This window comes from Sciurus vulgaris (genome assembly GCF_902686455.1).
Source record: "Sciurus vulgaris genome assembly, chromosome: 2".
Classification (NCBI taxonomy): Eukaryota; Metazoa; Chordata; class Mammalia; order Rodentia; family Sciuridae; genus Sciurus; species Sciurus vulgaris.
In genome coordinates, this window is record NC_136462.1 from 16,738,498 (window position 1) to 16,765,785 (window position 27,288).

Genomic DNA, 27,288 nt, shown 5'->3' on the forward strand with positions numbered 1-27,288 from the left:
AGCTTATTTTAGATATGTATATGAGTTAGAACCTTCGTAGATAAGAATGTGTTCTACTAAAACAGTTATCATTCAGAAACTTCATTTCCAGCGTTCCAAATGGTATAGATCCATTAGGAATAGGTTCTAGGATGCTGGTCTACAGATTCCTTCCTCCTTCACCTTAATGATAGTAAATCTACATAACAATTATTTTTAATGCATATATTACTCCATAGATAATACACTGCATTAACAATATTAACTGTTACTCCATTGAACAGTTGAGGTTTTGAATTTTTTCACTGCTATAAGTAAATATTGTGATAAATACTTTTTGCATACATAGCATGTTCTTAGCATAGCTATCCCGAAGGGAGATTAGTGAGTCAAAAGTAAGAACAGGGGTTAGGTATGTAGTTCAGTGGTAGAGTACTTGGCTCTCATGTTTTGAAGCCCTGGGTTTTATCCTCAGCCAAAATATATATATATATATATATGTATTTTTTAATGCAGAATTAAATAATGAAGAAACCACATTGGTTTCCAAAAAAATTAATTGTACTAGCAATGTGTGAAACTACTAATTTCACTCTGTCCATTCGTTATTTTTTTTTTCTTTTTTTCTTTTCTTTTTTTTTTGGGGTGCTGGGGATCGAACCCAGGGCCTTGTGCTTACAAGGCAAGCACTCTACTGACTGAGCTATCTCCCCAGCCCCTCGTTATTTTTTATTTTAGGGAATTTCAATATTTTCTTGTTTTTTATTCATGTTGCACTTGGACTAATTTCAAAACATACATTAAGAAAAATTAAATATGACTAAAAATATAATTAGTTCAGAAGTATAACTATAATTTTTCAAATAATGAAACTTCTCAGAAAAAGTTTGCATTTTTGTTATCTCTAGGGAAAATTTGGGAAGTTTAAGAGGTATGTGGCCCACAGTACGCATGTCACAAATGTTCGCTGGACTTATGATGACAGCATGTTGGTAACCTTAGGAGGTGCAGATATGTCTTTAATGGTATGGACAAATGAGATGGAGAGTTATCGAGAAAGAAGACCTTGTGATAGTGAGGAATCTGATGTAGATTCTGAAGAAGGCGGAGGTAGGTCCTTTTACATTTTAACAAAAACATATACAAAATTTAGCACAACTGATTTAAACTGTAGAATTTAAAGTGAGTAATAATATTGCTTTAATAATTGTGGTGTTAGTGTTTTCAGTCAGTTTTATGCAAAAACGGGTTTTATAACTCAATAATAGCAGACTAGCAAGGATTAATAATGTATTCTTCATCTACAAATGTAAGACAATCATTTTAAAAACTACTATTTAAATGAACTTTATATTTTTGAACTTTATATTTTAAAATAATTTTTCTTAATGTACTAACTCATATAAAATACATTTTGTAATAAAGAATAAATACAGACTGTATAACTCAACCATTCAAGATTAACTTCAATTAACATGTGGGGTATATCCTAAGGTGTATGTGTATTTGGGTACAAAATATTTTTTAACAAAAGGGGCATTCTGTTGAACTTATTTTTGCAGTGTTTTTTTTTTTTTTTTTCTTTTTTGGTATTGGGAATTGAACCCAAGGGCACTTTAATATTTACCTACATTCCCAGCTTTTTTTTATTTATTATTTTTTGGGTTTGTTTTTGTTTTGGGTACCGGAGATTGAACTCAGTGGCACTTAACCACTGAGTCACACCTCCAGCCCTTTTTATATTTTATTTAGAGACAGGGTCCCACTAAGTTGCTGAGGCTGACTTCAAACTTGAGATCCTCCTGCCTCAGCCTCCCACATGGCTGGGATTACAAGTGTGCACCATTGCACATGACCTGTAGCTTACTATTATCTCTTAGTGATACTTAGAAAACATCATTACTTGGCTGGGGATATGATTAAGTGGTAGAATGCTGTGCCTAACTTGCATGAGACCTTGAGTTTGATCCCTAGCACCACAAATACACACCACACACACATACACACATACATATATTTATATTTTTTTCATATAAAATATTCTTAATTTTTGCTGGATGCATAATTTGATTATGGCACAATTTACTTGACATTGGACATCATTATATCTAAATTATAATGATCACAATTGATCTTATTTATCACTTAAAGAATAACTTTTATATTTCAACGGTAGGCTATGATAGTGATGTTACAAGGGAGAATGAAATCAGTTATACCATCAGAGCCTTATCAACAAATATTCGCCCAATGTTTGGAATCAAGCCTCATTTGCAACAGAAAGAACCTTCAGCTGATGAGAGGTAACAATAAAGTTTAAAATTAGATGAAGAAAAAGATATTTATATTAAAAATCAAATTTATTTAACAAAATGTATTTCCTACAAAAATTAAATAACAGTGATATTCTTGCTTTTTTATAGTTTCCAGCAACTCTTAGAAAATATGTTTGCCCTTAAATACTTTTGGGTGGTAACAGTGTCTTTTCAAGTAGTTTAGGGAATGTTGCCATACATGTAAAAGATATGATTAAAGTAAACCCACTTGCTGAGTGTTATATTTGATGGCATTGGGGATGATATTCAAAATTGAATCCAGTTCCCAGAACCTTATAGGAAGCATGTGTGTAGAGATATGATTCAGTTTTTAAAAGGCCTATCTATGCATATGCGTTTAATTAAGGACTGACAGCATTTCAAAAATTTTTCCAAAAACGGCAGGTTGAAGTATAGCTTGTTTTTAAAGGGAATTACTGATCTTGGTCTAGAATCAGTAAATCAAAAATAAGCATATATGCACAGCACTTTTATTGGAAGAACTTTTAAATAATGTCTCTGAGCTGGATGACAGATCAAGAGAGAAACTGTAGACCTAATGTTTTTTAAATGAAAGATGGAAACCAATAAAAAAGCATATGAGGGCAGGGGATGTAGCCCACTTGTCTAGGACATGTGAGGCCCGGTTTCATCCCCAGAACCACACACACACACACACACACACACACAAACACACACACAGCATATGGCATGAACTTCAAAAGTGGAAAAATTTTAAGCAATGATAAAGGAAAGATTATCCAGAAACAGAGTGAGAGATGAAGGAGTGCGGTGGGAACAGCGGTGACTTCTATAGAAAGCTGCGACAAGGAAAAACATTTTATAAGAAACTAGCAAGAGTATTTGAGGGAAAAACTAAAAGTGAAATATGGGTTTAATATTCAGGGAAGGGGGATAAAGTTAGAGAGGTGTGATGGGGAGAGGACAACTAGAGATTTTGATGAGCTGACCAATCTCAGCATTCCCAGGAAGTCCAGGTGGAATATTGAGGCCATGACACCTTCTCAGCTCCTATTTCAGGTACTTAGTTTGCTGTGGGATAGCTTCGATAACTGTAAGGGGAGGTCAGTTAAGGAAGAGGTAGAGAGTAATCGTCTTGTTATGCGTGAAGAGGCAAAGTAAAAAAGGATGTGTAGGATGTTATCATGCCAAAATCTATATACTTGTATAAAATTCTAGATTAAAGCAACTGGTTAGAAGTAGTATCACACAGTGCAAAGGACATGGATTTTGGAGCCAGACAATTGAGCTAAAATACTCATTTTTATCATTTACCAGTTGCATGACCTTGAAGTTATTCTTTCTGAACCTCAGTTTCCTCAATGGCAAAATGAGCATTGTAATTCCTCATTTATGGATTATTTCAAGGTTGATATGAAATTATATATGTATATATATAATTAAGATAGTAGGTCTTCACCAGTGGCATCCTTACCTTAGAATGAAATACAGAATAACTTGAGGAGATAGTTAAATACTAAAACACTGTTTCTGAAATTAAATATTCACAAAGTAATGAGCACTACCTACATGTTTATTAATTAGAGGAATACATATAAATATGTAAGTGTGAATGTTCTTAAATAGAATATTACACAATAATGCTTAATATTATTTAAGGGAAACCAAACATCCCAAGTATCGAGAAGTGAAAAGTGTTCTATAGGGAGGAATAACTGTAGACATTCTTATAAATCTCTTCCATATGTTCTGTTGATTTTTTTAAAGAAAAAAATGTATTGGAAAAGTTTGGTATGTAACCTAATTTGAATCTGTATGCCATCATTCATGGTAAAATACTTAAATTTCAATTTTCTTCCTCATTGCTGAAGTGACCCACATGACAGGTAGAAATATCTTCCTACTCCTGAACACTGTTTTAATTGTAATTAGCAAAGATTTTTGTAGCCGAATTTTTTCCACATTATTTTTTGAAATTGTTTTACATTTTGTTCTTAATTTTTTTCTTTACAAAGTCAGTTCTAAATTCTCATGAAAATGCTGAGGCAGGGGTCATTAACCATAAGAGTTGTTGTTTTAACAAAATGATAGAATCAAAGGTGATAAAAAGAAGAGATATATCTTTTGGCCAATTTTGAATATATTACTAAGGAGACAATATAGTCTATGTAAATATTTCAGTATGTTAAATAAAATCTATTATTGTCATCAAATGTGAAACAAAACATTTTTTATTGCTAATTTTCTCTGTATCGTTCCAATTTTGGTATTTGTGCTGCCAAAGTGTCACAACAAAACTTTTTTTTTTAAATTTTATTTTAATTAAAAATCATAAATTTACATAGGGCAGTATTGTTTGATTCATTCTGTTATTTTTTTTCCCTTCCCCCCCCACCCCTCCCACCCCTCTTTTCCCTCTATACAGACCTTCCTTCCTCCATTCTTACCACCCTCCTTATCCCGAACCCTAAACCTACCCTAACCCTAACACTAACCCCTCTTACCCCCCCCTTATATGTCCTCATCTGCTTATCAGCGAGATCATTCGTCCTTTAGTTTTATGAGATTGGCTTATCTCACTTAGCATGATATCCTCCAATTTCATCCATTTGCCTGCAAATGCCATAATTTTATCATTCTTCATGGCTGAGTAATATTCCATTGTATATATATGCCACAGTTTCTTTATCCATTCATCAACTGAAGGGCATCTAGGTTGGTTCCACAATCTGGCTATAGTGAATTGAGCAGCTATGAACATTGATGTGGCTGTATCTCTGTAGTATGCTGATTTTAAGTCCTTTGGGTATAGGCCAAGGAGTGGGATAGCTGGGTCAAATGGTGGTTCCATTCCAAGCTTTCTGAGAAGTCTCCATACTGCTTTCCAGAGTGGCTGCACTAATTTGCAACCCCACCAGCAATGTATGAGTGTACCTTTTTCCCCACATCCTCACCAACACCTATTGTTGCTTGTGTTCTTGATAATCGCCATTCTAATTGGGGTGAGATGAAATCTTAGGGTAGTTTTGATTTGCATTTCTCTTATTACTAGAGATGTTGAACATTTTTTCATATATCTGTTGATTGCTTGTACATCTTCTTCTGTGAAGTGTCTGTTCATTTCCTTAGCCCATTTGTTGATTGGGTTATTTGTATTCTTGGTGTAGAATTTTTTGAGTTCCTTATAGATTCGGGATACTAGCGCTCTATCTGAAGTATGAGTGGCAAAGATATTCTCCCACTCTATAGGCTCTCTCTTCACATTACTGATAGTTTCCTTTGCTGAGAGAAAGCTTTTTAGTTTGAATCTATCCCAGTTATTGATTCTTGCTTTTATTTCTTGGGCTACGGGAGTCCTCTTAAGGAAGTCTGATCCTAAGCCAACAAGTTGAAGGTTTGGACCTACTTTTTCTTCTATAAGATGCAGGGTCTCTGGTCTGATTCTGAGGTCCTTGATCCATTTTGAGTTGAGTTTTGTGCAGAGTGAGAGATAGGGGTTTAATTTCATTCTGTTGCATATGGTTTTCCAGTTTTCCCAGCACCATTTGTTGAACAGGCTATCTTTTCTCCATTGCATATTTTTGGCCCCTTTGTCTAGTATGAGAAAATTGTATTTATTTGGGTTTGTGTCCTTGTCCTCTATTCTGTACCATTGATCTACCTATTGGTACCTATTTTGGTACCAATACCATGGCGTTTTTGTTACTATTGCTTTGTAATAGAGTTGAAGATCTGGTATTGCGATACCCCCTGCTTCGCTCTTTCTACTGAGGATTGTTTTAGCTATTCTGGGTTTCTTACTCTTCCAGATGAATTTCATAATTGCTTGCTCTATTTCTGTAAGGTACATCATTGGGATTTTAATTGGAATTGGATTGAATCTATATAGCACTTTTGGTAGTATGGCCATTTTGACAATATTAATTCTTCCTATCCATGAACATGGGAGATCTTTCCATTTTCTAAGATTTTCTTTAATTTCTTTCTTTAGTGTTCTGTAGTTCTCATTGTAGAGGTCTTTTACCTCTTTTGTGAGATTGATTCCCAAGTATTTTATTTTATTTTTTTGATGCTATTGTGAATGGGGTAGTTTTCCTAATTTCTCTTTCTGAAGATGTATCACTTATGTATAAAAACGCATTGGATTTATGAGCATTGATCTTGTAACCTGCTACTTTACTGAATTCACTTATGAGTTCTAAGAGTTTTCTGGTGGAATTTCCAGGTTCCTCTAAATATATAATCATGTCATCAGCGAGCAGGGATAGTTTGAGTTCCTCTTTTCCAATTCATATCCCTTTAATTTCTTTGGTTTGTTTAGTTGCTCTGGCTAGAGTCTCAAGAACGATGTTGAATAGAAGTGGTGAAAGAGGGCATCCCTGCCTTGTTCCAGTTTTTAGGGGGAATGCTTTCATTTTTTCACCATTTAGAATGATATTGGCCATGGGCTTAGCGTAGATGGCCTTCACAATGTTAAGGAATGTTCCCACTACCCCAATTTTTTCTAGTGTTTTGAGCATGAAGGGATGCTGTATTTTATTGAATGCTTTTTCTGCATCTATTGAAATAATCATGTGATTCTTAACTTTTAGTCTGTTGATATGGTGAATGACATTTATTGATTTCCGGATGTTGAACCAACCTTGCATCCCTGGGATGAAACCCACTTGATCGTGGTGCACTATCTTTTTAATATGTTTTTGTATGCGATTTGCTAAAATTTTGTTGAGAATTTTTGCGTTGATTATCATTAAGGATATTGGTCTGAAATTTTCCTCGATGTGTCTCTGTCTGGTTTAGGTATCAGTGTGATATTGGCTTCATAGAATGAGTTTGGGAGGGTTCCCTCCTCTTCTATTTTATGGAATACTTTGAGAAGTGTTGGAATGAGCTCTTCTTTAAAGGTTTTGTAGAACTTGGCTGAGAACCCATCTGGTCCCGGACTTTTCTTTGTTGGTAGGCTTTTGATGACTTCTTCTATTTCAGTACTTGAAATTGGTCTATTTAATTTGTTTATGTCCTCCTCGTTCAGTTTAGGCAATTCATATGTCTCTAGAAACTTGTTGATGTCTTCGAGGTTTTCTGTTTTGTTGGAGTATAGATTTTCAAAATAGTTTCTAATTATGTTTTGTATTTCACTCATGTCTGTTGTGATATTTCCTTGTTCATTCCGAATTTTAATAATTTGAGTTTTCTCCCTCTTTCTCTTTGTTAGTGTGGCTAAGGGTTTATCAATTTTGTTTATTTTTTCAAAGAACTAACTATTTATTTTGTTAATTTTTCCGATTGTTTCTTTTGTTTCAATTTCGTTGATTTTGGCTCTGATTTTAACTATTTCCTGTCTTCTACTACTTTTGGTGTTGGTCTGCTCTTCTTTTTCTAGGGCTTTGAGCTGTAATGTTAAGTCATTTATTTGTTGATTTCTACTTCTTTTGTTGAATGCGGCCCATGAAATAAATCTTCCTCTGAGTAGTGTCCCAGAGATTTTGATATGTTGTGTCTTTGTTCTCATTAACTTCTAAGAATTTTTTAATTTCCCTCCTGATGTCTTCTGTTATCCATTCATCGTATAATAGTGTATTATTTAATCTCCAGGTATTGGAGAAGTTTCTGTTTTTTATTCTGTCATTTATTTCTGATTTCAGTCCATTATGATCTGATAGAGTACAAGTTAGTATCTCTATCTTCTTGTATTTGCTAACAGTAGCTTTGTGGCATAAAACATGGTCTGTTTTAGAGAAGGATCCATGTGCTGCTGAGAAGAAAGTGTATTCGTTCTTTGTTGGATGGTATATTCTATATAAGTTGTTTAAGTCTAAATTGTTGATTGTGTTATTGAGATCTATGGTTTCTTTATTCAATTTTTGTTTGGACGATCTATCCAGCGGTGAGAGAGGTGTGTTAAAATAACCTAGTATTATTGTGTTGTGGTCTATTTGATTTCTGGAATTGACAAGGATTTGTTTGACGTACATGGATGAGCCAATGTTCGGGGAATAGATATTTATGATTGTTATGTCTTGCTGATTTATGCTTCCCTTAAGCAGTATGTAATGTCCTTCTTTATCCCTTCTGACTAGTTTTGGCTTGAAGTCCACATTATCTGAAATGAGGATGGATACTCCAGCTTTTTTGCTGTGTCCGTGTGCATGGTATGTTTTTTCCCATCCTTTCATCTTTAGTCTATGGGTATCTCTTTCTATGAGATGAGTCTCTTGCAGGCAGCATATTGTTGGATTTTTCTTTTTAATCCAATCTGCCAGTCTATGTCTTTTGATTGATGAGTTCAGGCCATTAACATTCACGGTTATTATTGTGATATGATTTGTATTCCTAGTCATTTGACTCATTTTTGTTTTTTGACATGACTTGGTTTCTCCTTTATTTGGCTATTCCTTTAGGCTAGTTCCTCCCATTGCTGATTTACATCGTTGTTTTTCATCTCTTCCTCATGGAATATTTTGCTGAGAATGTTTTGTAATGCTGGCTTTCCTTTTGTAAATTCCTTTAGCTTTTGTTTATCATGGAAGGATCTTATCTCATCATCAAATCTGAAAGTAAGTTTTGCTGGGTATAAAATTCTTGGTTGGCATCCATTTTCTTTCAGGGCTTGGTAAATGTTGTTCCAGGCCCTTCTAGCTTTTAGGGTCTGGATTGAAAAATCTGCTGATATTCTTATTGGTTTCCCCCCCGAATGTAATGTGATTCTTTTCTCTCGCGGCCTTTAAAATTCTGTCTTTATTTTGTATGTTAGGTATTTTCATAATAATGTGCCTTGGTGTAGGTCTGTTGTAATTTTGTATATTTGGAGTCCTATAAGCCTCTTGTACTTGGTTTTCCATTTCATTCTTCAAATTTGGAAAATTTTCTGATATTATTTCATTGAATAGATTGTTAATTCCTTTGGTTTGTTTCTCTAAGCCTTCCTCAATCCCAGTAATTCTTAAATTTGGCCTCTTCATGATATCCCATAATTCTTGTAGATTCTGTTCATGATTTCTTACCATCTTTTCTGTTTGGTCAACCTTGTTTTCAAGATTAAATATTTTGTCTTCAGTATCTGAGGTTCTATCTTCCAGGTGATCTATCCTATTGGTTATGCTTTCTATGGAGTTTTTAACTTGGTTTATTGTTTCCTTCATTTCAAAGATTTCTGTTTGATTTTTTTTCAGTATCTCTAACTCTTTATTGAAATGTTCTTTTGCTTCCCTTATTTGCTCTTTGAACTGTTGATTCGTGCGTTCATTAATGCCTGCATTTGTTCTTTCATCTCCTCGTTTGCTTCTCTGATTGTTTTAATTATGTACATTCTGAACTCCCTTTCTGACATTTCTTCTGCTGTGCTGTCATTGGGTTTTATTGATATAGTATCTAGGGTTGTTTCGGACATTTTCTTCCCTTGTTTTCTCATATTGGTCAGATGTCAGTGGGACTCTGTGATATTGTAGATTTCCTCTATTGGCTTATAGTGTCCCTGTAGATTTCCAGTGTATCACCTACCAGCCTTCAGTAGCCCGAAGTCTTGGATTAACTTGATAATGTAGTGCTTCCGAAGAACGCTGCCCCTAGCCCGCTACTGGTTCCAGGGAGAGAGACCTGGAGAGGTCTCTTGCTGCCCACCCTGGTCCCAGAGGCTGCTTGCAGGTCGGAGGTCTCCACTGGCTTAGGGACTTGTGGCTGGCTCTGTGTAGACAGGCTCTCACTGGGCGGTCTGCCCCGAGAAGCTAGCCTAGAGAGGTGCTTCCTGCCAGAGGGGGCTGTGCTGCTTGAGGAAGTCCCTGTCGCCCTGTGCTGGTCTCTGAAGCAACCTGCGGGTGGGCCGGAGCTGGCCGGGATGGGCCGAAGCTGGCCGCGCTGCTTCTGTGCAGAAAGGCTCTCACTGGGGGGCCTGCTCCCCGAGGCTGGAGAATCTGTCCCTGTGGGAGGAGCCCACCACCAGAGTGCACAGAGCTGCCTGGGGGAGACTCTGTCTGCCCTGTCCTACTCTAATAAGCCACTCAAATCCGGGCCTGCCACCCAGCTGAGCTTCACTGGGTGGGGGAGACTCACCCCATGGTTCTATTTTAGTCCGAGTCTCTCAGTGCCTCCCCTTCTTGAATCCTGGGTTCTGGGGCGACTGGAGATGCAGTCACCCTCTAGTCCGCCATCTTGGATCGCCAACAAAACACTTTTAAATGATTAAAACAAACACTTAATAAATACTTTATCTTCTTTAAAAGAAATTATTTTAATGACAATTGATAAACTTCTCTGGTTGATACTTTTGTGGATTTTTTTTTAACCTAAGGAATTTTAATAATTTTTCTTTTTCGTTAAATGTTTTTGTAGCAAGTTTTATCTATCTAAAGTAATTAATTTGATTAATTCCCAATATATTTAATAAAAACATTCAAAATGATGTGACATTTAGGCATTTTTAAATTTCCTTATAATCCTATTGGTATGTTACTTTTACTCTGTTTACTAAACTACTATAATCATTCATCATCAATTTTCATGTGTTTCCCTTCTTTTTTTCCCCTAATTCCTTTCAAAGGCAGGGGGTAGTAAGGTAAGTGTTTTATGAAAGAATATTTTCATTCAGATATTTACTCTTCATTCTGTTTTTATCTTTATAGTATTTTAAGCTATTATGAGCTATTGATTTTTCCCCATGAAACAAAAACTACATTTGTCAGTAAATAATTAAAAAATAAAATAGGACAAATCCAACAAAGGAGTTGTATTTTTAGATACGATAGTCATTATTATGAAAGTCTCCATTACGATTATTTAGTTTTACAATAATACTCTAGATAGCTTTAAATTTTCCTTAACTTTCAGAGGCTCATATAAATAAACAGCTATACATATTCATCAGTGAAGGATTAAGTTTATAAGTCTGTTACCTTCATTTAATAAATATTTATTCCTTCACTTAAAATCATTAAAGAAGGGTATGATAATATTTGTATGTTTAATAAAACGACTTGGATAAGAAAGACTCTTAGGGTGCTTTTACAGCTACCTATGGTGAGGTGAAAATGTCCTAAAGAGTTTCTGAAGTGGGACAGTGTAGAAATGAATAGTCAAATTTTACAAGTAAGAAAAGTAATACTAGAAAAATTCTGGGAGATAAGGATGAAAATAATACATTTGAGATCAGATGGTATAGAGACTCAAATAGTGAGCACCCCAGAATATATTTGATGGCAGGAATTATCTGTGAAATTCTTGAGTTTTAAGCAAGGTAACGTGTGCAAAGATGAGTCCAGAGTATGGTACAACTTTTAAAGAGGCCCACATAGTCCGATGCTATTGTAACAGCAATGAAGCATCCAGATCTAGCCTCATAGCTACCGTAGCATTTTCACTACCAGTCTCTACATTGAAGGGGACTCTGAGATTTGACAGTGGCATAGTAGAAAGCACACGATGAAATAAGGTTGGGAGGCCACTAAATATGATGAATAATCTATTGTTCTGGGGATCACTTGTTTTAAAACAAGAAATTAAGTAGAGATATAATTGCTGTCTTAGACATGAACAGCTTTTCAGTTAGAAGTACTTCCCTGTCACAAGCAGGACTCATGCACTTAAGTTGACCATTCATCATGAGTGCTCATAAAGGGATGTTCTAAATGTGTAAAGAAGATTCCTGGTTTCATAGGGAAGGTGACTTCTATAAGCCCTTACAATTCTGTTATAGTCATTACCCCATTAAGGGAATTAAAATATTTGCTAGCCAATCCCACATCAGCATGGTCCTGAGTTATTCATTCTGTTTGTGTGAATCCACTGTCTGGGGAAACCTCTTAACTCAGAATAAGGGACTCCTTAGACAATTTCTTTCAAAGAAGTTCCAGTGCTACCAGCTCTTTAAGTTGGTTGAGACTTTATTTCCCATTTTAAGAACAAAAATAAGTTTAAATGTTTTGTTTGAAAGTCAGAGTGTACAATGATTAAGAAAAAATAGGAATGTCAAGCTTGAAAGTTTCTAACACAGAATATGTTGAATTCTATTTTTTTCACCTTCTGATTTCCCTCCATTAATGGTGTAACTTGTCTTTTCTTATTATGCACTAATAAAATAATAACAGGCCTTTCATATCATCAGTATATCTTCATTAAATTGATTAAGATATTATCAGAGGTATTTTATGAGTGTTTTTAAATTCAAATTCGTGTTGTAATCTTTTCACTTCTTTTAATCTGCTGCTGAAAAGAGGTTCCAGGTAATCTTGTCTTTGTTATGCTCACAGGCCTGATTTTGTGTTTTCATTATTTTTATATATGCCATTAATGAGCTCAGCTTCTTGGTGTTCTTTACCTCTATTCATAGTTTTCCACATTTTCCCCCTTTGTAATGAATATCCCTGAAATGAGTAGAATTTTTTTTGGTGGTGGGGGGGGGTGGGTACCAGGGATTGAACTCAGGGGCAGTCCACCACTGAGCCGCATCCCCAAACCTATTTTATATTTTATTTAGAGACAAGGGCTCACTGAGTTGCTCAGCACCTCACTTTTGCTGAGGCTGGCTTTGAACTCACAGTCCTCCTGCCTCAGCCTCCCACACTGCTGGGATTACAGGCCAGCCACAACACGCTAGTGATATCCTTCCTCAAGAAAAACAAAAAAATTAGGGGTGGGGTGCTGGGGAAGTAACTCAGTGGTAAAGCACGTCTGAGTTCAATCCCCATTCTGTAAAAAGAAAAAAAAAATTGTGTACCTGTCACGTAGAGATATTAGATGCTTTAGTGTAATACTCCAGGCTTTGTTAAAAATGCACCCATGAAGAAAGTTTTTTGTATGTCAAGCTAACATTTTTACATTTGTTTATAAACAATCTGCTCTTGTGTTAGTATATTATTTACATTATAAAACATATGCCAAAGAAATTAAAATGAATAAAAATTCTAATCATTTTCTTTCCACCTTCCTGAGTTAGAAGGTATCAAGATCTGGAGGGTGCAGTCTAGTGGAGCAGAACCATGGCAGGGTGTAATCTCTCTGGAGGGCAGGTGTGGGAGACCCAGTGAGGGCTGCAAGTGATCTGTGCCTTTCCTCCTTCCATCTCTGTTTCAGGCCCCCAGTGAGCAGGGCCCCTCCACAGCCAGAGAAACTTCAGACAAATAACGTTGGCAAGAAGAAAAGACCCATAGAGGTAAGGAAAACCTGCTCCTTAATGTTACTAAAATGTATCCAGAGTTCCTTTTTATAAAATACCCGTCTTTATCATTAGTTTTCATGAAAATAAGTGTATTGAATAACCACTTTTGTTTGGTTTTAAAACTTAACTTGCCAGGCATGGTGGCACATGCCTGGAATCCCAGCTACTCAGGAGGGTCACAAGTTCAAGGCGAGCCTCAGCAACTTAACAAGACCCTGTCTGAAAATAAAAAACAAAAAAGGCTGGGAATGTGGCTCAGTGGTTAAGCAGCCCTGGTTCAATCCCTAACATCAAAAAAAAAAAAAAGTATTAATTCTTACTCAAGTCTGAGTTTTAGATTAATAGCCTCTATTTCTCTAAATTTTTAAATAAGAACATCCAAACATAAATAACATATGAATGACCTATTGCTTAAAGAAGTGCAGTGTCTTATACTTAGTGCCTTGAATTCATAAGTTGAAGATTAAATATTTACACTACCCCAGGAACCTTTACCCCATGTGATATATTCATTATATAGGGTTCATGAAGTCTGTTTCTCCTTGTGTCCTTCCTTTCATCCAAGAAACCTTCAGCAGTAGTTGAGGAAGAAGAAAGGTCCTCCTGGACGTTTCATAATCCCAGCATCCTCAGCAAATAAGCAAGCTGTGCTACGTGAGCCCTGAGCAAGGCGTGAAGCTGTAGGAAAGGGATTGTTGCAACTCCTTCCCTCACCACCTCCACCCACACCCGCCTGGGCAGTGAAAAACGGTAGCACTTTCCCCTGCAGCCTTCTCTGCCAGAACTTTAGCATGAATTGTCAGAGACAACTTTGGATTCTTCAAAGTAGCTGACTTTGACATAATTTGTCCAGAGTTATATATGTGGAGCAAATAATCAATTAACAATGACTACATATCAAATTCTTCTCTTTGACTAATAAAAATTGAAGTATTCTTTTACATGGAATCTGAAATCTGAAATTCTTGGAATTAGATAACCTTGTGGTTCCATTTTCCTTTTTATAACCTTATATAGAAAAGTATAGGCTCTGAAATGTGTTTCATTTGCCCAAAATAGGCTAGAGAAAATACATATAGCTTAATTTTGTGTTCAAAGTTTGTAAAACATCAAAATGCATCCTCCATTTTGACTAGTGCTTTATATATCACAGAATATTAGTGAATGGATAAACTTAAGGAAGAGAGTAATTGTATAATGGTTTCATCATTGCTATAGGACCTTGTGTTGGAGCTTATATTTGGTTATCGAGGCAGAGACTGCAGGAATAATGTACACTATTTAAATGATGGGGATGATATAATTTATCACACTGCATCAGTTGGAATTCTGCACAATGTTGCTACAGGTAGGAAACCCTAGTTCTCTATCTCCCTATACACACTGTTATTAATTTAAACTCTTTAACTAGCAGAATTTCTTTGTTTAAACTATAAATAATAATGGAAATATGTGAGAAATGATCCAGAATAAAAAAATTTCATATTGTAGTACTTTGTAGTAATACTTAGAGTATGACACAGCAGAAAAATATTTTATAAGACTAAGTTCTCATAGATCTCTATTAAAAGTGAAGATTCACTGTACATTAAACTTGTATTTTACAGTAAAACCATTTGTACCTCTGTTTTCCCATAACCTTATTGTGAGAATGAATGATTTGGATGGTTGTCTTTGATAGTGACTGAAAGCAACACATTGGATAAGTGACCTCTGGGTGATTAGTGAGGCCTGAGAAAGCCAAGCAGAACACTACTTGTCTGTGGCTCTACTGATTATTGCTTGTTTGATCCAAGAATGTGAGAAAATATTCCTTGTTGTTTATTTAACTGGGTTGTTGAAGAGCAAATAGAGTTATTATCATTCGAATACGATAAGCCTAATGAAGTTAAGTATTCTGTTTTATTACATATGATTGCAAACTTTATGGGGTGTGAAAGCAAAAACAGGGACTACCTAATGCAAACATTTGGGGTTTCCTCTGATAGTTTCACTCTGAATGGATAAAGAGTAGATTGATTATATACATAATAATCCTACTCCCCTGGTCAGTATTAATCATTAATATGATATTTCCTTTCTGGTTTGCTAAAGAAAAGGATTCACCACAATTACATGCAATTTTCCATTTAAAATAACTTGAGCCATTTAAAAAGTACTACTTAGAAAGAAAATCCTTTTTAATTGAGGTTTCACATATCTTTCAAGAGAATGGGGAAGAATAAGATAAGCATGAAAGGAATAAATGTATATATAAACTCATGTTTATACTTTCAATTTTTAGCTTTCTGACTTATAATTAAATACCTTTCTAATGGTGAACTGTTGAAAGAAGGCAGAGGGAAGAGGCACCTGCTTCAGTTCTTAATATTTGGCTTCCAACCAGTTTAGGGATACATTGCTGTGTTCATAGTCTAGAAAGTATAGATTTATGAGCTGTTATTCCACCAGCTTAGCCAACAGCCCATAATTGGTTGTTTCTTTAACTGAACCTGCAGCCCTGGAAAGTAAAAGCCATATTTCACTTTGAGAAAAAGTTTAAAGTAATAGTAGGTGTGTTGAAAGTAATCATTGAGTTTTTTGTCTTGTTTTCTTTTGTTTGAGATCCTGGTATTCAGGATCCTCTAATATGGATGCAACCTACTGTTCTGACCTCATGTCCTGCCTGGTTATTTTACTTGTACAAACCTAGTTGTATTGCCTCCTGTGTGGACTACTTTCATAGTCTCTTCACTGTCAGTACTGCTAGGTGGATCACACTAATTACATTTTTATCATCCTAGAATTCCATCTTTTGTTTTTATCGGTGCATTATAATTATACATAATGGTGGTAATTATTATATTATGTACATGCACATAACATAATTTGATCAGTCTCATTCCCCAGTGCCTTCTCTTTTCCTTCCCTCCTCCCTCCCCCATCTACTTGCTCTCCTCTACTGAATTCCCTTCTGTTACTGTTATTTTAATAAGTACATTATAATTATATATGCATGGAATTCATTGTGGTATATTAGTACATGGACATAGCATAATTTGGTGTATTTTATTCCCTAGGACTTTCCCACACTCTTCCTCTTCCCTTTTCTTGATCCCCTTCCTCTACTCTATCAGTCTCCCAATTTGGGGGATCACATTAATTCTTTGATCAAAAAACTTCAGTGCCTCTCCACTGGCTGTAGAATAAATATGAAATATTAATAAATATGGCCCAAACTATTAAATGGAAAATTACCTTTGGTTTCTGTATGACCCTGGTGAATCTTTTTCTTTAGGAAGCCCAAACAAAGATCATAAGCATTCAAAATCTTCCATAAGTCTAGCCCCTACTTGCTTTTCCAACTAAGATTTCTCACTTTTCTTCTTCATGACCCCCCACCAGCCAAAGGAGTTATTATATATGTATACCCAACACTCTCTGCCTTTATGCCTTTCCTAAGTGTTCCTCTATTTACATAGAATGCCCCTCCCCACCCACCTGCACATTTGCAGAATCTGAGTCAGTGCAAAAGTGTCATATTCCCATAATGAGAATAAATCTTTTCTATGCTAAATTCCCATAGCATTTTGATCCTTAAATCTTTGGTGGCACTTGGCATCTTCAGCCTTGTATCGTATGGTTGATCCCTTTCATATTTCTATCCTTTTAAAATGTCTGATTCTTTATCCTTTGATAATCTGTACATAGTAAGTACTCAAAAACTATGTGTTGAATAAGCAGATAAGTTAAGAGTAGTTTATAGTGCTAGATAAATACATTTGGCTGTTTTAGCTTAAAGTTTTTAAACTTAATTCTCAAATTCTTTCTTTATAGGGACTCAGAGTTTTTATCAGGAACATAATGATGATATTCTGTGCCTCACTGTAAATCAGCATCCCAAATTTATCAACATAGTGGCAACTGGCCAAGTAGGTATGTTTCTATATTTTAAAAAGAAACAATATGAAGCATTTTTGTTCAAATAAATTCAACATCCTAGAAAAAATTAAAATGTAATATAAGTATAGATTGTTCAAAATCTATGTGTATATAGAGCACACACAAAATTAAACCATATGGTTGCTTCTAAGTACCTTTCTCTTACCTTGGTTATCTGAGTTGGTTCAGACAATTTTGAATTTAAAAATCAACTATCATGTAAGTGATTGGAATAGTCAGATTTAATTCTTTATTAGAAATTTCTAATTAGCAACAAAATTTAATTCATTATCATATGAAGCAGAAAGAAAGTGCTTTAAGGAAGAAATGGTAAAAAGGGAGCCAAGAAGTAACTAGTTCAGGGAGGACAGAGGAGAGCTCTGTTTCACAAGGATTAACCTAGAAAAAAGTGAGAACTCAGCTCAAACGCCTGTAATCCCATTCGCTTGGAGGCTGAGGCAGGAGCCTCAGCAATTTAATGAGGCCCTAAGTAACTCAATGAGACCCTGTCTCTAAATAAAATGTAAAAAAGGGCTGGGGATGTGGCTTAGTGGTTAAGTACCTCTGGGTTCAATCCCAGGTACAAAAAAAAAAAAAAAAAAAAGTGAGAACCCAAGTTCATTTCATGTTTGTAAATTCCCACTGCCTTTTCCTTTTCTTTGGTATTAATCTGATTGACCAAGTGTTTTTTGTTTTTTTGCTTTTTGTTTTGCAGTACTAGGGATTGAACCCAGGGGCTCTCTACCACTGAGCTACATGCCCAATCCACCCCCCCCCCCCCACTTTTTTTTTTTCTTCAAAATAGGATCTTGCTAGGTTGCCCAAGCTGATCTTGAACTTGCAGTCCTCCTACCTCAGCCTCCTGAGTCATTGGTATCACTGTTTACACCTGTGTTGCCTTTTTTCTTTTTTGTTTGACCTTTGTCAAAAATGTAAAGGCCATCAGTTTACAAGCAAAATGATTGAGCATAGCAGATCTATTTGGACATATCTACCAATGGGTGATAATTATGAATACTACATTATAGATTTGATCAGCCATATCTTATAAAGTTCTTAAAATAATTGGGTTTGTTGGATCTCAGGGGTTCATGGTTGCTAAGCTAACTTTCTAGCTATATTTTTCTTTTGGAAGAATTATTATGTTGTTTTTTGTTTGTTTGTTTTTGTGGTGCTGGGGATTGAACCCAGGGCCTTGTGCTTGCAAAGCAAGCACTCTACCGACTGAGCTATATCCCCAGCCCTTATGTTTTTAATAATTTTTTTTCATGCAAGTACCAAATTGATCAGTCAGAAGCTTGTTCTCTGGGTTTCCTGGTTCTATGGTTATGCCCTATGGAACTCTTCTTCCTTCTGTGCAGTTTTCTACTTTTAAAGAAAATTAGACGATTACATTACCCACAAAATATTCTGCTTTTTGTATAGGAACATATATGTCTACTCCCATTTGCACTAAGTTCTTTGAAAGTAATGTCTTTTCTCACTCTATGCAAGGAATAAGGCCTATCTCCTGAAAGAATAGAGACGTATACCTGGCTTCATATCTCTTGGCACATGGTTATTGCTCTGCTAATTGTTATTGAGTACATGTATTTATTCAATAAACTTATTAAGCACCTACCATGTATAAGGTATTGTTCTAGGTGCTGGGGAAACAAGCAGCTTATAAAAAGACAAAATCCCTGAATTAATGGAATTTACATTTTCTGAATAGAATTCTAGAAGGTATGGTTCTTTGTTTGCTAATTCTTGCTTTCTTCCTCCTGCTCTCCTTTTGTTAAGTGCCTTTTCTCATATTAGTGCCATAGTTTTCTTTTAGTTAAGAATTGTCATAATCACAGATTAATCTTTCACAATTTTGGCCCCTTTCTCTACTTCCTTCCCATTATTTTGAAAGGCAACAATGTAGGGAATGTGGAATGGCTGATCATCTCCCCTCTCTTTCCTAATCAAACTATGCAGTGCAGAGGTGAATTTTAGATCATATATGTAGCCCTATGCCTTGTCTCACTTGTAACTTTTTACAAAATGGATAACAAAAATGCTTCACTGGTGACTAAGCATAAGAGGGACTCAAGGGAAGAACAAAGAATGGAGAGGGATGTTTTTTCTTAAAGGGAACTTTGTTGCCAAGCTTATTAATACTCACAAGGCACAAAACCACCATTTAAATTGTTGTTTTTAAAAAAATCATATGGCCCATAAAGAAATTTCAATATTTATTTTGTGATATGTTAGCCCGTTACATTCAGACTTTTTTCTTGACTAGAATCTTAAATCTCAGGGCCAAATGTATGTTTTTATCCATTATATACTTGAACCCATCACTATTTTACACCTAATGAGATAGTCTAACCTCTCCCTAGAAAGCTCATTTATAAAAATAGTTCTTCACATAGAATGGAAATATGTCTCTCTAATTGCTACTTATTGGTCCTCATTTTGGAGGTACGTAGAACATGTAATCACTTATTCCTATAACTTTTTCTTCCAGTTTTGGAGACTATCCTATTCTGACAGAGTTCTCTCTAGTACTTCTTTTAGAATGTCCACTTTGGACATCTTCCAGCTACATTCCATGCGACAAGGTGTACATGAGAACAATGGGATTGCTTTCCATAGAGGAGCCTCCTTCTCCATTTGGGGATTTGAAATCACAAAATTATCTACTAAGTGGTCCTGAATCTACTTCTGAGTCTTCCTAAGCCTTTTCTCAAAGTATATACTCCTAATGGTAGATTGAACAACCAATGCTTGTATCCCTGAGGAATTCATTAGTGAGAGTAGATAGAATTTGGTGATTCCAAGATGGGCTAATCACATGCCTTGGTCAGTTTGGGCTGCCGTAGCATATACTATACATTGAGTAGCTTAAAGATACACATTTATTTTTCACAGTTCTGGCAACTGCAAGTCTAAGAGCAGGGTGCTAGCATGGTTGGGTTTATAGTGAGGACCCTCATCCTGGTTTACAGATGACCTTTATTCTCACTATATCATTTCATGGCAGAAAGATTATCTTTTTCCTGTCTCTTATTATAAGGATACGAGTCTCATTATAAGACCTCCAGCCTTATAACAAAATCACCTCCCAGAGGCCCCCACCTCCTAATACTATCACATTTAAGATTAGGGTGTCAGTACATGAATTTTGGAGGTGCACAAACCTTCAATCCATAGTAGAAAACATGAGTTTCCATGGCTCCTTTTGGTGTGGGATGGAACAGGGGATGAGAAGAGAATTGGAGAGGCTGGGGTTGTATCTCAGTGGTAGAGCACTTGCCTCGCACATGTGAGGTACTGGGTTTGATCCTCATCACCACATAAAAATAAATAAATAAAGGTATTGTGTCCACCTACAGCTAGAAATACTTAGAGAGAGAGAGAAAGAGAGAGAGAGAGAGAGAATTGGACAGGTTGTCTTACACTGCCCCAGACTCCAAGAATTCTTAAATTTTTACCAGGCCTTCTAGGTCTTATATTCTCAAGATAAGAGAATAGAACAATACCTCATTTGATGATTTTTATCTTGATTGGTAACTAAAATATATAGGCTGTGATGTTTCTGCATTCATCTGTACTCTTGTTACAGACCCTTGTAGATATTTAAAGAGAAGCCTGATCTCCAAGCCAAACACTCCCAGTCTTCTTTTTATTAAATTTTATTTATCATTCTTACAGAATATACAAAACACACAAATAACTTAATCTAACAAACCATATATGTATTTTCCATAGGAAGGAAATACAAAAAATATCATGAAAGAGAAGACAAAAAAATTTCATGAATCTTCAGAACTTATGAATGAACTAAACAGTTTCCCTCCAAAACCTAGCTATGTGCAATTCCCAAATTCATTTTATGAGCTCTATCAAAATTTTACTAATCCACATGTAAAATCTCCTCCTTGATATACATAATACTTCCCCAATTGGTACAGGGGTCACAGACTTAGAAAGTTCTACAGGACTCTGGCCTACAATTTCCCAGTTTACTCTTGGTGAAGAGGCAAAGGCAGATGTATATTATCATGGCTTCATCATACTTTTCCTTTTGATATTAGTATGTCTTGCTTTATACATTCTATGAAGATATCAAATAAAATCCTTTTAATAAAGTTTCTATTTCTTCATAGAAACGTTTCTTATTTCAGGGTTTCCTTCCAGACGTTTTCAAGGTAACTGGCTTACTACAGTATGACATTCACCAAAGATGATGTTAAAACTCTGTCTACTAGTGAGTAGTTGTCTCAACCACTCATATAAGCATATTTGATGGAAAGGCTGTCTACACTTGGGATTACCACACACTTGATCAGGAATGGTACCATCAAGTTGATAGGCCTAACAAATTCCACAATCCATAGTAAAATCAGATTTTTCCAGGAAAATCAATTTCTAAAACATCTTTAAAATTTTGGATCCCACAAATGTAGGTTGCTGCTCAGCTTAATTCCCAGGGGTTTTACCACATGGTCAGCTCCAAAAAGCATCAGGAAGCATAGTAGGATGCCTGGAGTCTACCTCTATTATTTATAGAAGCATTAATTCTGTGTGCTGTTGCACTCCCAGTAGGTTTTTCTGACTCAGGGACCTAGGTCTCCCTCATCAGTTTCATCCATAACATCCCAGAATACTTTCAGTGATTCTAATGCTGCAAAAAAACTGACTGTGAATGCTTACTAAGGAGCCCTGTGGTATCCAGGAAACTAAAAATGGAACAGGAAAATCCACAAAACAGTCTGGTGATTCTGGGGAATACTTTGTGTTCAACTTAACAGTGATTAGACGCTCTCTACCAGAAGTTTTAACTTGATGGTATTGAAGCAAGTATCCACATATACGAGTTTATCCCAACTGAGAGTTCTTCTTCAGTAAGACCTGAGTAGAACTGGGGAGGAGGAGGTAGTGCATATAACTCTTGTCTATTCTCTAAAGCAACTTCCAAAATCATCTTTGACTCTATCATAAAACTCATATGATCAAGCAGAGTGCTGATTCTCCGTTGGACCATTTGATGGTATCCATTAAGTATAGTTTTCAACTGCCAACTGCATAGTAATCTTGCGTTCTTCACTTGTAAATCTTCTGGCAACAATATTCTAAGGTGGAAGTCTTTTCCCTGAGCAGAAACGAATCCCTCATACAGTTTCACCTGGTTCTGGGGCAGAAGCAGCAGGAATTCCACTCCCAGTCTTTTAATCATTCTTCCTGTGGCTTAGTTTCAAGTCCTTTCAGCATTTGGTGGTTATCAGAGTGTGTTTAGAACTAAAACCAGTATTTTCTGTGTGGTCTGCTCAACACACTTTCTTCTCTTTTCCTTCCTATTCCAGATCAAGATATTATTGGCATATGTTATCAATATGAAATCATTATTTCACATAGAGATAAGGCCTGATTAACGTAAAAAACAATCACCTAGTATCAATGGATTCTAAAATTTTTACTCCTTTTTCCCTTGGTAAAGACTGTTACTTTTTTTATGTGATGCTGAGGATCAAACCCAGTGCCCTCAGGCATGCTAGGCAAGCACTCTACCACTGAGCTACAACCCCAGCCCTAAAGACTGCTAGTACTTTTTAAAGTTTCATTAACAGGTATTTTCACCACAAATACAATGAGTATAGGCTTTCACGTTTTCTTTCTTGGCAAACTTTAACTCATAGAGAAAATCTTCAGTTAAAAAAAAAAAAAAGAACTTTTTTCTTGAATAATATGGTAATCTTTGCTATCATGTCCCTCAGAAGATTTAGATTGTGTTTTTCCCTGTTGGCAGAGATGCATTAAAATTCAAAAGGCCCATTAAGTGGTGCATTTTATAGACCAAAATAAGTGTCAGCAAATTAAATCATATAAATATTTTTAAGTTATAATTAAAATTTCATGTAAGTTATTAAGTATGAAAAAAAGTTTTTATCCAAAGAAAGATTGAAAGGTTATACATAGAATATTAATATGTGCATATAATTGAAATGGGTGCCTTCTCTGTTTACTCAATGTAATAAAATCAATTTCATATAATATTAAGTTATCTTAAAAATATTTATGATAATTGGGTTTTGCAGATTTTAAGGTTAATATTTGGGTTATTTATGGGTAATAACTTTTCTGTTTTTTCTTTATAGGTGATTCAGCAGATATGTCAGGTAAGGAAAATTGAACATTTTCAGTTTTACTTATATTATTTGGTAATGATAGCCCCAATTTTTATAAATAAGATACCTGAATGAATATCATTACTTGCATCAAGTATCTTATTACTCTACAAAAAGTTTGTAAATTATTTTAATGACGAATACACCAGTTTAACATCATGACACTGAGCTCAGTCTGCAATAAAAGTGTTTTTTAATCTGTTCTAATTAGTTATAAATGACAGCAGAATGCATTTCAATTCATTGTACATGAATGGAGCACAACTATTCATTTTTCTGGTTGTGCATGATGTAGTCACACCATTTGTGCCATCACACAAAGTACCTAGGGTGATGATGTCAATCGCATTCCACTATCTTTCCACTCCCCTGCTTCCTTCCCTCCCCTCACTTCCCTCTGCCCAATCCAAAGTTCCTCCATTCATCCACACACCAATTATAGATCAGCATCCACATATCAAACATTTGGCCTTTGTTTTTTGGGGGGATTGGCTTATTTTGCTTAGCATGGTATTCTCCAACTCCACCTGCAAATGCCAGGATTTTATTCTCCTTTAAGGTTGAGTAATATTCCATTATGTATATATACCACATTTCTTGATCCATTCATCTATTCAAGGGCATTTAGGTTGGTTCCATAGCTTAGCTATGCACTAATATTTTTTAAAAATGAATGTTTTGGGCTGGGGAGATAGCTCAGTCGGTAGAGTGCTTGCCTTGCAAGCACAAGACCCTGGGTTCAATCCCCAGCATCACACACACACAAAAAAAAATGTTTTGACCTTTTTAGTATGCATGGAACTAATCTAATATTTTACTTAGATTACTTCATTTAATCATCACAAGAATTCTTCATAGTAGTTCCTAACTTGGTAACATTAGAAGTTTGGGAAAAGTGGAGGTGGGAGGGCCTGGTATAGCTCAGTGGTAGAGTGCATGCTTAGCAGATGTGAAGTCCTGGGTTCAATCCCTAGCACCAAAAAAAAAAAAGGAAAGGAAAATAATGTGGAGGTGGGATCAAAACTTAATCTTATATATAAATAAATTGTATTGACTGTGAATAAAATCAGATTTTTATATACTATCTCAATTGTACACATTAGATCAACAGATCATTTAAAGATTTAAAACAACTATATTATTGATTTTGGCTTTATGAATTAAAGAAAATGATCAGATTAACAATGTGTAGCCATTTTCTTTAGCTATTATAATGACTAATCCTTTCCGACTATATTTTAAAGTTTATGCAATATAATATGAATTAGCAGTTTGATGAGAATCACTTCCCAAAGACTTATATCTCTTTCCTTCCCTCCATCAGGGCAGAGCATGATTTTGTGATTTGACAAATCAACTAATAGTTTATTCAAATCAACAGGCGGTGTCACTGCTCACTTGGTTTCACTGGGGAGCAGGGTTTGGCCATCCATAGCCCATGGGCTTTATTTGGGCCACCACCTGCTTTTGTATAGCCCAGTTTTTACTAACTTAAGTACTTGGGGAAAATCAAAATAATACTAATTTCATGACACATGAAAATTATACAAAATTCTGATTTCTATATCTGTAAACCAAACTTGATTAGGTACAGCCATGCTCACTTAACAGATGTCTGTGGTGGTTTGTGTGCTATTAATGGCAGAGTTGAGTAGTTGCAACAGAGACTGAAAGCGACACTCCCATCACTTTGCACTGCTGCTTGCACACTGTAAGTTACAGTGACACAGTTATAACTTCACAGGTTTTAAGTACCATATAATATATCTATATCTGTACTCTAACTTTTACTTTTTTTTTTTTTAACCAGTGCATCTCTATAATGACAAAACAAGGATGGGGGAAGAAAAGCGGACTTTGAATGTTATACTTCCCCCCCCCCTTTTTTTTTTTTTTTTTTGCAGTGCTGGGGATTGAACCCACAGCCTTGTGCTTGTAAGGCAAGCACTCTACCAACTGAACTATCTCCCCAGCCCTGAATGTTATAGTTTTAAAGCACAGTGAAATGTGGATTTGATGTTCTCAAGTGAGATGGTAAAGATTGTGTTTATTATGGAATGACACTATAGTTGTGCTAAAAGAATGTTATATAGCCACACATGGTGGCACATGCCCTATAATCCAAGCAACTTGGGAGGCTGAGGCAGAGGGATTGAAAGTTCAAGGCCAACCTCAGCAACTTAGTGAGGCCCTGTCTCAAAATAAAAACAAATTTAAAAGGGCTGGGGATGTGGAGCAGTGGTTAAGTGCCTGTGAGTTAGATTCCCCAGTACCAAAATAATAATAATAATAATAATGCAGTATGCACCAACACTTTTTTCTGGTGCTAAGGACCAGAGTCAGGGCCTTGTGCATTGTTAAGCATACACTGTTTCTCACTGAGCTACATCCCCAAACCCTATGTCAGTATTTTACCACTAAATTATTTTTGAGTAGTTTCCTTTAGCTCTTGACGGTTTGACAGATGCTGTAAGTACTTCCAGTCACATTCAAAATGCCAACTCTAAAGAGACATAAGAGTTACTTAGCCTCTATAAATAGCATCTATGGAACTAAAAGAAATCATTTTCAAAGAAGATAAGGAAACATTTTAGTACAACCTTAAGTAGTTCTGAGATGTAGTACAACTGATGATAAAAATATGTGTGAAGCAGCAGAAGGGATAGTTGGATAAATTCACAAAGCTTGTATGATTACTTGTTTTATTCCCAGCAGGCAGTTTGTGAAATATTTCTTTTTTTTTAAATAAACATTTATTTCATTTATATATGCTATGAATGGATTTACTATAAGACAAGAACTTCAAATTTAAAGGCAGGAGTCCTGAGTTGAAATTCAGACACAATTATTAATGTGTTATATTATTTATATTTAGTTCTCATAATTGTGACCTGAGAAAGAACTGTCTGAATTAAATCATTCTGTGTTTGTTTCTTTTGCGGTACTTGCTATGATTTCTGATTATGTAGTCTGAGGGCTGTTTGTGTTCTATCAATGTTTCAAAAGCCATTGAGGAAAAAACAGACAAATCTCTAGTAATTGCTTTCAGAGACCATAACAGGTAGAAGGGCATGAATCTGGGGTAGTTGGCCTTCCTGGTGTCCATAAAACAGCACCATATAGATGGTTTCTTGGTCCTGCCTTCTTATTAAAGTCATCTGTAATAATAAGATGAAACACGGATCATAAGTTCACAGTCAGTTGCTAAGATTTAGAAGTCATTTTCAAGGATGTATTTAATATAATTACACTTCAATTCAATATAGTAATATTGTCTAAAACCTCTATTTTATATAACTAAATAATTGTATTATAACACTATGCAAAAGCAAATACTAAGCTTTCATCAGAAAATATTCTTGATTGAAAGAAAAAATAGGATAATTTTTTCAAACAACTGTGAAACCACAATCTGGTATTAATTTATAATGCTTCTGTATTTTCTTCAGATATCAGTAATCTTTTCTTTTTTTTAACTTTTATTTTTTATTAACTTTTTTTGACAGTGATAAATATTTTTTAAAAAGATTTTTATACACATATATAGGGTAATAATGTCTGTCCCAATCTACCGTCCTTCCCATCCCCACCTGCCCCAGCCCTCCCCTCACTCCTCTCTGGTACCATCCAGAGTTCCTTTGTTCTTCCCTACCACCCACCACGAGGCTCAGCATCTGCTTATCAGAGAAAACATTTGGCCTTTGGTTATTTGGGATTGGCTTATTTCACTTAGCATGATCTTCTCCAGTTCTATCGATTTACCTACAAATGCCATAATTTCATTCTT

At 35.5% G+C, this 27,288-nt stretch overlaps 1 protein-coding gene and 1 pseudogene across 13 annotated transcripts in view; one reads left to right on the forward strand and one right to left on the reverse strand.

Annotated features, from left to right (window-relative positions):
- Window positions 1-27,288, forward strand: part of EML5 (EMAP like 5) — a 160,562-nt gene that overhangs the window by 119,544 nt on the left and 13,730 nt on the right. For 10 of the 12 annotated variants that reach the window (XM_079129244.1, XM_079129249.1, XM_079129248.1 and 7 more), the window contains 6 exons: window positions 888-1,089; window positions 2,156-2,282; window positions 13,341-13,419; window positions 14,644-14,773; window positions 17,242-17,340; window positions 23,472-23,492. In XM_079129244.1, coding sequence (XP_078985370.1) covers window positions 888-1,089; window positions 2,156-2,282; window positions 13,341-13,419; window positions 14,644-14,773; window positions 17,242-17,340; window positions 23,472-23,492 — 658 coding nt within the window. The remainder of the gene's footprint in view (window positions 1-887; window positions 1,090-2,155; window positions 2,283-13,340; window positions 13,420-14,643; window positions 14,774-17,241; window positions 17,341-23,471; window positions 23,493-27,288) is intronic. The other 2 variants (XM_079129247.1, XM_079129250.1) reach the window with 2 other exon arrangements.
- LOC306655063 (E3 ubiquitin-protein ligase FANCL-like) lies at window positions 20,698-23,452 on the reverse strand (annotated as a pseudogene). The gene has a single exon. The product of its transcript is annotated as an E3 ubiquitin-protein ligase FANCL-like (transcript).